Below are 13,521 nucleotides of genomic sequence, written 5' to 3'. Positions count from 1 at the left end.
TGACTTTGGAACTATCAATCTTATCTCTTTCTGACAGTAATTAACATAATTATGCCAGTATTCTATTAGGCCTACTCCCAGTTCACAATAATAAAATTATGTCATCAGGCAGCTCATCTAAAAGAGAGCACACAGCAATGTGCAAGGCACTCTGGGGGAATACAAAAATGAAAAAGATGTGTCTTTTTTGAAAGCACAGAATCTAGATAACAGGTCAGACAGAGACCAGAGAAGGAAACAAGTATTCTCATGCTCATCTCTGCAGCACGTGGCGAGCTATCTGGTAGAGAACTGTATTCAATAAACATTTGTCTCAACATATTTGCTATTTACTGCTAAGATTTTTACTTGACAAACACCACATAGTCAAATGTCTGGTCAAATACAATTCAGTCAAACAGTACTTCTTGGTATAATTAATAAGCCTATAAAAAAGGATTTACAAAAACACTTATACCATTATGAAGTAAGAGAAATCATTTTAATATACACATTTTCACTTCAGTCAATTCAACAATGATTTTTAATAGGCATGCAGACCCATTTAGTTTGCTTCAAATTTATTTCTCAACATGCAGCAACCTTGCTAATGAGATAGTTAAGCTGAACTATTTATTCTTAAAGAGTACAATGTACCTTGTCCTCAAAGAGTTTTATCAACTTTAACATTTTCAAAGAGCCCTATGAGGCTGCTCAGTATGGTAGTTTTCCCCTGAAATTTCCTATTTGGAGGATGGCAAAACAGTCTAGAATCTTCCCCAGTCTACTGGTTGCCTGTATTCATATCACAGCTTGGCTGGCTAAGAGGTAGGGACTGAATAATATGTAGATAGCCTTCAAGCCCAGCTGAGTGAGACAGCTTCATTTTTAGAAAGGAAACCAAGTCATGAAAACCCTCCTAACAGTATGATTTGTTCCAGGGCTCTTTTAAGAAGGGACGTGATCCTCAGGCACAGGACTCTTTATGGCCTGCTAGAGTTTTCTGCTCCAGCCGGTGTTCTCTAGCCAGGTGGCTTACTGCACTTGCTGCAGGACTGAAAGCATGAAGTCTCTGTCTACTTTCATAATTAGAGGTAGTGTTAGTCTTCTCATTTCCGGCCAAATGGATCCGACCACACTTTCAACCCTATAGAAAGAAACATGAGTTAAAAACAGGATTCGTTTTAAAATTTCCTATCACTTCCCTCAACCCCAAACAAAGAAGATGACATCAGAATGGAGTCCTGCAATTTCCACGGAGTTTGAGGTAGTCCAGGCAAGCTGCCGGAACCCCAGAATGGAACGGCTGGGCAGCCGTGGCAGCCAAGAGAGATTTTTAAATGGCTCAGAAACTGCCCCACAGTAGGGAGATATGTATCTGGCCTAGTTAAAAAATAAATTAAAAAAAGACCGTTGCCACAAGAGTTTTGGCTAATAAGCTAGAAACCTCTCATTCTCAGCCAACTTGGATTGTCTCAAAGTAACTAACCATTCAGCCATAAAGGGAACTTCTGAGCTTCTGTACAAAGCAGAATCCTGCGTCAATTAAAATAGCTCACAAGTAAACAGTATTTTCCCATGAGGGTAGTGTTTAAATAGGTGCTTGGTAAATAAGTCTGCAAAACAGCTATTTATGCTTCATAGTTAATTGCACACTTGTTACATGTTTATGCCCACTTATCAAACTCAACAGAAACATGCAAACTTGCAAAAACTATTCCGGAGTGAAATATTAAGAGGAAGTCTTAGGGTGGCAACCTCTAAAATGGCAACTGCTGAAAAATAATAACACAATCACAATCTAGCCTCAAAGTGAAAAAGATTTCTCTGCAAAGCACATACCTCCCCCCAACAATGCAGTATTTCACATGAGATTTTTGTCTTGATTTTTAAGTTTACCTGGTGGCTGCACGTCTTCTTGAACAATACCAGCTCGATTTATGGCTTGTTCCTTCTCTGAGAAACACAACAGAAAAATTACTCTTTAGAGAGGGGGTGGGGGGCAGAATGGTGGAACTCTTTGTATCTACATGGGACAATAAGAGAACAATATATCTGAGTGCTATTAAATTCAGAGCTGCCACTGCCCAGAGCCTTTAGGTAATGGAAGTTGGACCCTATCAAGCAAAAAGACTGGATATTTTCAGGGAAAGCAAGCAAGCCATACTTCAGAAGAAAAACTCCCAATGAACATCTTTTCTCGGTGATATCAGCAGTTTGGAAAGGCAACAAAAACAACAGAAAAAGAACAATTTTGAAAGAACTAGTGGGTGTGATGCGATGAGGGCAGGGCTGTTGAATTGATGGAACAAGTACAATTAACAAGAAAACGATGCAGTTTGTGCCTAAAATGTACTCCACTGAAGGCCTAGAGCTAAATATGCTATGTTTTTGATAGGAAATAGAGCAGAAAATTAATCTTTGGGTGGGTGGCTTTGGTTTGGATAATTGAAGCTTCCCTAATTGACTGCAGGTGCTGCACCAATTAGTAAGCGCGTTCTAGTGACAGCAGCTTAGCTGATCTCTTTGGAGGTGTCCAACAGGCGAGGGCCAAGAGAAATTGGGCATTTTATGTCTGTGGGCTTCAAGCACTCTGACACATCTTTCTAAGTGGTTTCAAATAAACCCAAGGGCTGTAAAAACAAAGACTTATTATTTTAAGTATCTTGACAAACAAATCGTGGCTTTTCAGCAGAAAGACTTGGAACCAAAGGATGTTTACTAGTATATTATAGTAATTAAGTGCTGTAATCAAACCTCTGTTTTAATCAGGCTAAGAGTGTTTCTTTTAAATCCATATTTAACTCTTCTTAATATTAGGCCATTTTCTTTATTCTGGCCTCTGGATTCTCACAAAGTTAAAAGAAACAGGGTGTTGCCAAATTGAATATCGATCGAACTTGCTTCTCTGGTGATACGACAGAGTGTCAATCCTAAGGGACCTATCTGAGGTTTTATCAATGCTAAGTTTTGCTTTGGCAACTAAAACACTGGGCAGTAGGGATCATCTGAATCTTGACATCCAATTCTAAGTGAGACAGAGAAGATACAGCACAAAGAAGCCCCTTATAGACAATGGTGACAGTTTCACTGGGCCTCTCTGAAGTAGCAGGTAAATGACAACCAAGTCCCTATGGACCAAGAGATGCCAAAGGATGCCTTCCATCTAGAGCGGGTGATAATGGAGCCTGAAGGTGTCAGACTTTCTAAAATAACTCAACACAAAAGACCGTCTTATTTCCTAAGAAGTTGAATCCCTGTAGGATTGAGCCCCACCATGCTGTCACCATGGAAGTCTCCAAGTATAGATGTGTCTCAAACATGCTCTTAGAAAATGCCAACTAGTACAAGACTACACTGTCATCAATAGTGCCAGGAACAAAAATAGGTATCATTTTTCATACCTAAAAGGTCCACTCTCCAGTATTACGGAAAAAGGAAGAGATGAGTTTTTAAAAAAAAAAACTTGATTGCCCGAAAGCATTCTAGATGTACAGATTTAAGAGAATCAGATAGCCTGGTGTACCGGAACACGTTCTACAAGAGGCAGGTTGTACAAAGCCAAAGAAACTGGCAGTCTGCCAAGCATCAAAGGAAGTTGACTTCCGGTGACAACAGAATGCCTAATTGTGTTCTCACCTCTCACACTGCAATAGAGAACCAGGAGAAGAGAAAGAAATCCCTGTCTTTACACTTCCTTGCTAATTGCTAATGAGGTGGGAAAGAGGCTGAGGATTTATTTTAAATAGACCATAATCTCTTTATAATCCTTGTCCTTATGCAAGCACCTCTTTTTTTGGCTTGGACGGGCAATTCAAACTGATTTGTAGAACTAGTTCTTACTGAGTGATAACTGGTATTAGCATCCTATCTACAAACCCTGGTTCTTTTATCCATTAGTGTTCCATAGTCCTTGAAGACCAAAACAGTCTTATATAAATTCACAATATGACACAAAGACACTTTATTTGTGAATGTGGGATATGCTTAAAGGCAAACAAACTGGCCCCTCGGGACTCAGCAAATACGTCCTGATGAGGCTGACAGGAGGTGTCTATTTTGCCGTCATTAGAGAAACAGCAGACGTCTCTGGGCTTCAGGTAAAGGGCAATACAGAAGTCAGGGGCTTACCTGTGCGGGCGAATCAGGATAAGCTAACTACTGACTTTTCGGTAGTAAGCATATTTCTATCAGGAGTGAAATGATTAAAATGCAAATACGCAGCACTGGGCTAGGAGCTTTGCAATGTCAGTTAGCTAAGTCCCCTCTCCAGTGTCTCAGCAAGCCCAACTCTGCCCCCTGGTGCTAAGGCAGTGAGCTGATTGGCAGTTTTAATCGAGGATCCTTAGTTATATTATTCAGAACTTAGTAATACACGCAGATGGGCTCATTTTTGTACGGTAGCAAGAGTCTTAAACCCACCTTTTAAGACTTTTTTAAGTTTTAAAGTTTAAGACTTTTTACAGTCTTAAACCCATCCTTATATTAAATGTCCATACTGTGAAATCTGTGTGACTTATTACTTTATTTAACGTTCACAGCAGATGGACGCAGCACACCACGCACCAGCCCCTCAGCGGTCTTGTCAGGGACGATGCTCTTGGGGAGCACTAGCAGACAAAAGCCTAAAAGCACGTGCAGAATCTCACCTCGGGACCCTCTGCAGTGAGACCACCACCTCAAGAATACCCTCTCCATCTCCTCCTGCCAATGAACCAGTTAAAATACAAGCAACTCACCACCTGAGGTAACTGGCCAGATGTCAGCATCTGAATAGGGACTGTATAGTACATAAAAGCATTGTGTCAACATTAAATTTCCTGGATTAGATAACTGTGATTACGTAAGAGAATGTCCCTGTGCTCAGGAAATACATGCTGATGTTTTAGGTATCAAAGCTCACAAGGCCTGCTACCTAACTCTCAAATGGTTCAGCAAAATAACAGTAATAGTAATATGTGTACAATCCGTGAACATACACGTATTCTATGTATGTATGTGTGTACAGACATGTCACATACCCTTTGGAAGAGAAAGCAAATGTGGCAAAATGTTAACAACTGGTAAATCTAGGTGAAGGACATAAAGGGATTCATTCCACTATTCTTAGGTTTTCTCTGTCAGTTGCATTTTTTTTAACAACAAAAAAACACAACTGCAAAACAAGTATAAGGAAGTCCAACAACACTATTTCATGATGATTAATTCAAAGTCTCTTTTAAAAATAGCAAATATAAAATGAAAAAGTACTTTTCTAGTGCTCCCACTTTGCTGCAGTCTGCGGGGTGACCCAGGCTGGATGTGTGTGCCATGGGAGGGAGTGTGAGCCAGTGGCTGAGGGCACCAAGCGGCCACCAGAAGCACGGGCTCCTCCCAATGCTGGGAACACCTCTGTTTCTCACCAGGGTGTGTGATGAAATCCAGGCAGCTCTGTAAGGCCTGTTAGAAAAAAAGACTTTAGTCTGTGCAATTCATTTTACTCAAGGTGAAAGGAATAAAAAGCATATTCTGAGCACTTGCCATGGAATAGGGAAAACGCCCTCTTAAGGTAAGAGGTATTCCTCATCAAGTGACTTCTCACAGGCCTGCTCCAACTATCACACACTGTGGATGGGGGCATAAGGAGAGAGGAAAAATTGAGGGTTCATGGTTCTTCCACCTTGGCTTTGCTGGCAGACACTCCTCTGTCCTAAATGCAGGTGAAACTGGGCTTCATTAAGCAGCAGACAAGGCTGGGGAGTTTGGGTCGAGTATTTACCCAGTAATGAATGTGCTGCTGCTGCTGCTAAGTCGCTTCAGTCGTGTCCGACTCTGAGCGACTCCATGGACTGCAGCCCACCAGGCTCCTCCATCCATGGGATTTTCCAGGCAAGAGTACCAGAGTTGGGTGCCATTGCCTTCTCCGAATGAATGTGCTAAGTGACCCTGAACAAGGCCCCTAAACGTGGGGGCTGAATGAGCACAAGTTTCCTGGCAAAACCCTATGGTTTTATGCTTCTCCACATCTAATTAAAGTTAGTTAAAAATGTACAGGATCACAGGAAATGATCTTATTTTGTCTCATTTCATAGGTTGCCTTGAAATGCTGTTATTTTTAAAAGGCTACATTCAGGATCCCTGACTGGTTCTAAGACAAAAGGCAATCAGGCTTCAAGCTGTATCACTTGCACGCTTCCCTAAACATGGGCTCTTCCCACAAACCATGTTGGGCCGACAGGCTGAAAGCTAAAAAGTAACATCCGGACTCCCCTGCAGAAGGACTGCAGAACTAACTGAAGACTCTGGTTTCGGACTGACAATTGCCATCTCCCGGGGCTCATTTCAGTATCAGCTATCACGAGTCGAACTGACTTTGTATGCTACCTAACACTTGCCAAAGTCTGGTTGAGTTAGTTAAAGAGCTGAAGATCACACTGAATGTCAAGATGAAATTCAAGATGGCAGTCTTGCAATAGTGGCCTGTCTGCTTTTAAATCGCAGAAGATCTTGGCTTTATTTTACATAAGGGGCCTTCTGCCTCTTTTCTACTGCCTTGAGGCTTATTTCACAAGGGGCCCAGGAACCTACCTACCCCCTATCCAGGCCAGCCAGCATCAGTCAAGCTGGCCCAGCTGAAAGGTCCCACAGTGACTCGGCTCTTGGGCCCTACATGGCCTGGGCTCCTTGCCAGCCTCTCGCTCCCCTTGTCAAGGACTGGGTGTCTGCCCAGGCCTTCCAAGGACTGTGGGCTTCTCCTTGGCCTGCCCAGAATTCTGGGGACCAAAGAGGTATGAAGGAAAAGACCCAACAAGAGAGGCTAAGGAGTGGATGAAAGGTAGGAACAAAAGAGCAAAGCCAGGAGTGCTGGTGGAGGTGGACCACCAAGCCCGAGGAAGAATGCGTCCGGAGCGGGGGCAGTCTGCCTGGGGTCTTGCCTCTCACGTGTAGTCACCCGACCTCCTGCGTCACAACGAAAACAGAAGCCAAGGCGACCAGGAAGGACCTACAACCTCCCAAAGCCACACTGCCATCGAGCTGTATCCATGCCCACCCGTCCTCCTCAGCTGGTGGGAGAAGTGTCCTGCCTTGGGCCCAAGGCTCCTCCTCCATCTGACGTCGAGATTCCCCCACCTCCTCCAGCAGCCTTCTTTATCCAGAGACCCTCTTGGCTCCCCAATGGTCCCAGACAAAACAGAACCACTGCTCCCCTAGCCCCCTCGACCAGCTGCGAATACAATTCCTCATTCTCCTCTTCAGACAGCCCAACGTCTTTATACAGTCAACCTAATGTATTATTTACTCTTCATCCGCTGCAATCTGCCTTCTGCCCACTGTCAAACCACTGAAAGCACTCTTAACAAAACAGCCACTGAGCTTCACCTTCTTTTTGCTAAATCCAATGGATATTTTCAGTTTTTATCTTCCTTACTGTCTCTAAGCAGCCAAGCCCTGCTGATCACACCCTCTGCCATGAAGAGCTATCTTCCTGGGGCTTATGACCGCAGCCTCTTCCGGTTTTAATGCCCTTACTCTGGCCAATCCTTGTCAGTCTCCTTAGAAGGCCCCTCCTCCCCTGACCACTCGCCCTTCAGACCTTCGAGTGCCAGTGTTCAGCTGCATTCCATCCTGGACCAGCGGGTCGCTTTCAATCCCGGAATGCTGCCTGGAGCCGCACCTGCTGCAGTGACTCTGCTTCCCATCTGATGCTGAAGATGTGCTGTCTCTAGCTCCAGCTCAGACCCTGTGGCTCGGCTCCAGACTGGCACATCCCACCACCTAGGGGAAACCTCCAGGAGCACATCCAGGTACCTAACACTCAATACATCCCAAACTGAACCAGCCTGTCCCTTCGCCCCCCAAACAGACTTCATGTATTCCTTAATGCCTAGCACCACATCTCTTCAACTGCTGGAGCCAGAAAGCTGAGGGCCAGTCTCCTTCCTCTCCCTGGCTTGCCCTTGAGCTAATCAGTCACAAATCCCTATAGAGGATTTATTTCTTAAACCTGGCTCCTGAACTCAGTCCTTCTGCCCAGTCCCATAACCACCGGCACTCTGGGTTCAGGCTACCGTCATTTCTCCTGAAGTCACAGGAAGCACAGCCTGCCTGGGTCTTGGCTTTCTTACCTTCAACCTTGGCCCTTCCGGCCCCTCCGCCAGATACAGTCAGAGATGCCTGGAAAGGCTGAATCTGATCACCTTGCTCTCCTGATTAAAACATTTCAATGATTTTCCACCAGCTGGACTCTGAGGACAGCAGAGGGTTATTCAAGTGTTTTAAAATAAGCAAGTGAGATGATCAAATTCTAAGAGCAAATGGCACAACAACAGGTTTTTCAACAGGCACAGTGCAAAACCTGGAGTTCTGTATATTTTCTGACACACACGCATGTATTTTCCCAGTTACAAATTCTCACCAAAGAGACACAAAGATGTATTTCAGAATGAAGAAAACTGAAACTAGAAAGGTGTGAGACACACAGATCAGCGAATAAAGAATGTGGGTCAAGAGAGACAATCAGTGACTGTAAAATGCTGATGGTCCTAAGTGGTCTAGAGAAACAATCAGTGATTGTGTAAAACGCTGATGGTCCTAAGTGGTCTGGGGAGCAAGAAACACAAGGCAGGAGGGGTGGGGAGTGTGGAACAAGAGCTAAGGCCTTCTAAGGTCTTTGTTTATTTCATAGGAGGTAAAGAGATCCCTTGGACTGCAAGGAGATCCAACCAGTCCATTCTGAAGGAGATCAACCCTGGGATTTCTTTGGAAGGACTGATGCTAAAGCTGAAACTCCGGTACTTTGGCCACCTCATGCGAAGAGTTGACTCATTGGAAAAGACTCTGATGCTGGGAGGGATTGGGGGCAGGAGGAGAAAGGGACGACCGAGGATGAGATGGCTGGATGGCATCACTGACTCAATGGACGTGAGTCTGAGTGAACTCCAGGAGTTGGTGATAGAGAGGGAGGCCTGGCATGCTGTGATTCATGGGGTCGCAAAGAGTCGGACACGACTGAGCGACTGAACTGAACTGAACTGAACTGAAAGATATTGACTAGCTCTAAATTGTCAAAACAAAAAAAGAAAAACAGAATGTAAAACTTTCAAACTAGTAGAGGGCAAGAAAATTAAATAAAGAAGCCTTGAAGCAGAAAAGGACAGAAAAAAAAAGAGACAAGATTAAATAGAAAACATAAGATAGGGAAAACAATCCAACATTTTAAAGATTATCAGACTGGATTTTTTTGAAAAATCCCAGTTTGGGCTGCTTATAAGACTTAAGTAAATGCTTAAAAGACTTAAATAAATGCTAAATATAAGAGAATATATATACCAGGAAAACACTAACCCAAAGAAAGCTGGTAACTATGATGATATTAGATAAAACAGAATTGGGGAGGAATGTTAGGGGATAAAGAGGACTCTTACGTAATGATAATTGAAAAAAAAATTCTTCAGAACATTCTAGATTGTGAGCAACAACTAATATGGCCTCAAGACATATAAGTAATAGAATTAAGAATGATTTGGAACCATCATACACAGAATTCTGTACCCCTAAAGAAGAGACCTCATTCCAAGCATACAGGGAACATTCACAAAAACTGACCTGTACCAAGTCACAAAGCAAATCCTGACCAGCATCAAAGAATCAAAATCACATGGTCTGAATTCTTTGACCACAAATGCAAAGAAGGTAGATAAGCAACGATAGTGTAACCAGAAAGACCAGGGTGGCTGCAGGGTAGAGAGCGGGATGGTTGTGGTGCTGGTGGGGCAGGGAGACCAACTCAGAGCACAGGCCGTGGGTGGCGGGAGAGGGGCTGGACAGGGGTGGGGCGGTGACATGAGAGGAGAGCTCTGACTCGTCCAGCCACATATATCCAGCACCTAACAGCGCCAGGCACACTGCTGTTAAAACACAGGTTTCTAAAAAATAGAAAGAAGGCTAAGTAAATGCTAACTGAACGTGCCGAAACGAATCGAAGCTCCGTCCTCACAGTGCATCTCCATGACCTGGTCACGAACGCCTCACCTGGGTCTAAGCATCTGCTTAAATCTCCTTGTCTCACTTCCCTGCCCCTGGAGCTCCTTATTTTTGAAATGTTTTTACGGGATTCCTAATGTAAAAATATGAACTTCCCTGGTGGCTCAGCAGCAAAGAATCCATCTGTGAATGCACGATACACAGTTTTGATCCCTGGGTCAGGAAGATCCCCTGGAGAAGAAAACGGAAACCCACTCCAGCATTCTTGCCTGGAAAATTCCATGGACAGAGGAGCCTGGTGGGCTACAGTCCATGGGTTGCAAAGAGTTGGACACAACTGAGAAACCAAAACAAAAATAAAAAATCAGTATTTCTACACCTTTTATCTCATTTAATTCACTCCAAAACATGTAAATTCAGTCCTGCAATTTCACTGTTACAGATGAGGAAACAGGCCAGGCTCTATCCTCTTAGAGAGGCAGTATGGTGCCCTGGTGTAATAGTGAATGGCACTGGTTCAAATCTGGGATTCACTGGTTGTGGGTTCTTGTACAAGTTAACTGTTTTATACCCCAGTCTGTCCATGTATAAAATGGGGATGATGATCACATAGCAACTACCATAAAAGGTTGCTATTTGCACCAAATGGGTTAATATATAAAAGGAGCTTGGAAGGATGTCAGACATATAATCCATTTTCAATACATATTCGCTATACAGTATCATTTACCTGTTTAAGGACTCAGTTATAACTCAGATAAGAGTGTCCAAATTAATTAAAATTGAACCAGAAACGTGGGCAGGTGTTGACTGCCTTACACATTTAAAAATGCTGATATTGTAGCCACACACTCAGTGCTCACTTAAAAGGCCTAATTTGTCTGTCTTAAAGTGACTCAGATAACCATAGTCTATGGACCTGTAAGACTGTTGTTGGGAGACACAGCACAAACCCACACCCTGAACCAGAGGCGGGTTTCTCAATCTCGGCACCATTCACATGTCGGGCTGGGTAATTCTTTCTTATGGGCGGCTGTCCTACGTGTTGCACAAACTTTAGGAGTCTGGCCTCTATGTGCTAGATGCCAGTGGCACACTCACCCACCCCACCCTATCCCATGGCACCCATTTTGTGACAAGCAAAAATGTCTCCATAGAGAACCAAATGTCCCTGGGAGTCAAGAATCACCGCTAGTTGAAAAACCACTGCTCTAGTCTTCCCAGACTGAAACTTTGCTAGGGGGATCCAAAGCAGACCCTCTTGACTCAAGTTCAACTCTAGAGGCTATCATAAAAAAGTGAAGCAAGGATTCTGTAAGGAGGGATAACACAGATTATACAAGGCCTCACTCAACCCCACTTTTATTTACCCCACACATGGGTGCACAGAGACAGGCTGAAAGGCAGAATGCAGAGATCATTTCAATACCAGGTGATAAAAAAGAAGCTGCAAGGAAATCTGAGTGTGTGCTTAAAACGCTCTGTCTCAGAAACAAAATGTTGTAGCATTTGTAATGGGCAGAGCATTCACACGGAGCTTTCGGCTTTAGATCGCCAAGCTTTCAGCCTCCGCTAATATTGTCAAGGGGCAAGGCTGGCCCTCTTCCATCTTCAGGATGATTCAGGTTTCCTGGAGAACAAAATGAGCCTCTAATGCCTGATATTTTCTCTCTGACAGATGGTTTCAGATGTATCAAAGTGCTAATCCTTGCTGAGGTATAGGTCTCAAGGAAGGAGAGTTTGGCTTTTAGAATGACAGGACTTGAATGATTAAGGAAGAAAATTACTCCCAGGATATTCGCCATTGTCATGTGAGCAGCCGGCTTAAAACCAAGGAAGACAGCAGAATGTGAAAAAAAAAGATTTGAGGAGAAAGGAGAGGAAAAACTCAAAAATCCAGGTTAACAGTTCAGGTTCGAAACATGTCCGCTCAATGACATCTTTGGGAGTGGAAATGAAGTGGAAATTAAAACACCTTCAAGCTCAGGATAATGAGGGGCCATCCCTCCCCACAACATCACCATTCCCAGCTTCAGGGTGTGGAAGAAGGCCCGGAAACGAAGGCGGAAGTTGGAATATTATTCTTGCCACTTACTAGCTGTGTGTCCTTGGGCATGTAATACAGCCTCTCTGAGACTTCCCATCCATAAAACACTTAAAAATAACCTGCCTCAAAATGAGGTTGTATAAATTAAGTGATCCAGTATTAGTTGCTCAGTCGTGTCCGACTGTTTGTGACCCCATGGACTGGGGCTCCCTAGACCCTTCTGTACCTGGGATTCTCAAGACAAATAATGAAGCTGGTTGCCATTTCCTTCTCCAGGAGATCTTGGCAACGTGCTTAATGAAGACACATTATAAAGCCTCCAGTCAATACCAGTATGAACTAGGATTTAGTGTTGACCTACTATGTCAACTGCTTTTATTACCACCTTTGAGTCTCATCAGATGCCAGGCAGTTTTAAAGATATTATACAGACAAAAGAGACGCAGGTTCAATCCCTGGATTGGGAAGATCCCAGTAGGAAATGGCAACCCATTCCAATATTCTTGCTTGGAAAATTCCACGGTCAGGGTGGCCTGACGGGCTACAGTCTATGGGATAGCAAAGAGCTGGACACGACTGAGAGACCCAGCACGCACGCACGCGCACGCGCACACACACACACACACAGATAACTACTACTGAGGATGGTGAAGGTCTCAGAGGTTGAGTCACTTGACCCCGGTCACGAAAGTGCACACAGCCAAAGTCGAACCCGGGTCTCGCTGACTCGTGAACCAACCTCTGTCCATGGCCCCACGTGGGGATGATGAGGGAAAGCGGGGGGTTACTAGGGCCAGTCGGCCGCGTGGGGTCAGAGATCACTGTCACCGGGGCCGGGACGCCGCGTGGGGTCAGAGGTCACTCACTGTACTCCTCCAGCCGCATTAAGGGCCGGAAGTAGATGGGGTAGAAGGCGGCGCCGATCAGTGAGATGAAGCCGCCGAAAATGAGAGCAGTGCGCAGGTTCCGGGACATGGCTCCAGCCGGGGCTACCGGGATTCTCCTAGCGCCCCGGGCTCTCCAAACCCGGCTCCCGCCGGCTGGGCCGTGACCCCGCTCGGAAGAGGAGGAACAGCTTTCGCTTCCGGGCTTTGGGGGCGGGGCTAGAAGTTGGGGCTGGGCCGAGGCAGAGCGAGGTGGGAGCAGGGGTGGGATCAGAGGCGGGGCCTAGGGGTGGGTGGGGCTAGGAGAGATTGGGCGGGGCCTCAGGCCCGGCGCACCGCCTCCCCGGTTGTCCCGGCATCGCTTAGCGCCCAGCGAGAGCCAACCGCTATTAAGAGTGGAGGATTAATTGCTCATTGCTTCCGTTCCCAGTCCCTCCCCCAGTCGCTACCCGCCAAGCCTGATTTTTCTCTCAGCTGCCCCACCCACCGCTCTTCTGACCTCGTCTACCACTCCCTCCTTTACTAACTTCTTGGTTCTTTCCCCGCAACTGATTTGATTTTCCTCACTACACTAGGAGGTGAAGTGAAGTGAAGTCGCTCAGTCGTGTCCGACCCTTGGCGACCCCGTGGACTGTATAGCCTACCGGG

The 13,521-nt window shown here is 45.0% G+C and overlaps 1 protein-coding gene across 1 annotated transcript; it reads right to left on the bottom strand.

Moving 5' to 3' along the window:
• On the bottom strand, positions 452-13,088 carry SMIM20 (small integral membrane protein 20). Its single transcript, XM_005681486.3, has 3 exons — positions 12,856-13,088; positions 1,879-1,935; positions 452-1,126 (listed from the first exon to the last, which is right to left on the bottom strand). The coding sequence occupies exons 1-3, from the start codon at positions 12,962-12,964 to the stop codon at positions 1,089-1,091; spliced, it is 204 nt and encodes a 67-aa protein (XP_005681543.1). The 5' UTR covers positions 12,965-13,088; the 3' UTR covers positions 452-1,088.

The sequence above is a fragment of the Capra hircus genome, chromosome 6, assembly GCF_001704415.2.
Source record: "Capra hircus breed San Clemente chromosome 6, ASM170441v1, whole genome shotgun sequence".
In the NCBI taxonomy this organism is placed as follows: Eukaryota; Metazoa; Chordata; class Mammalia; order Artiodactyla; family Bovidae; genus Capra; species Capra hircus.
The sequence above is the reverse complement of the archived record's forward strand: the minus strand, read 5'-3'. Positions and strand labels throughout refer to the sequence as shown.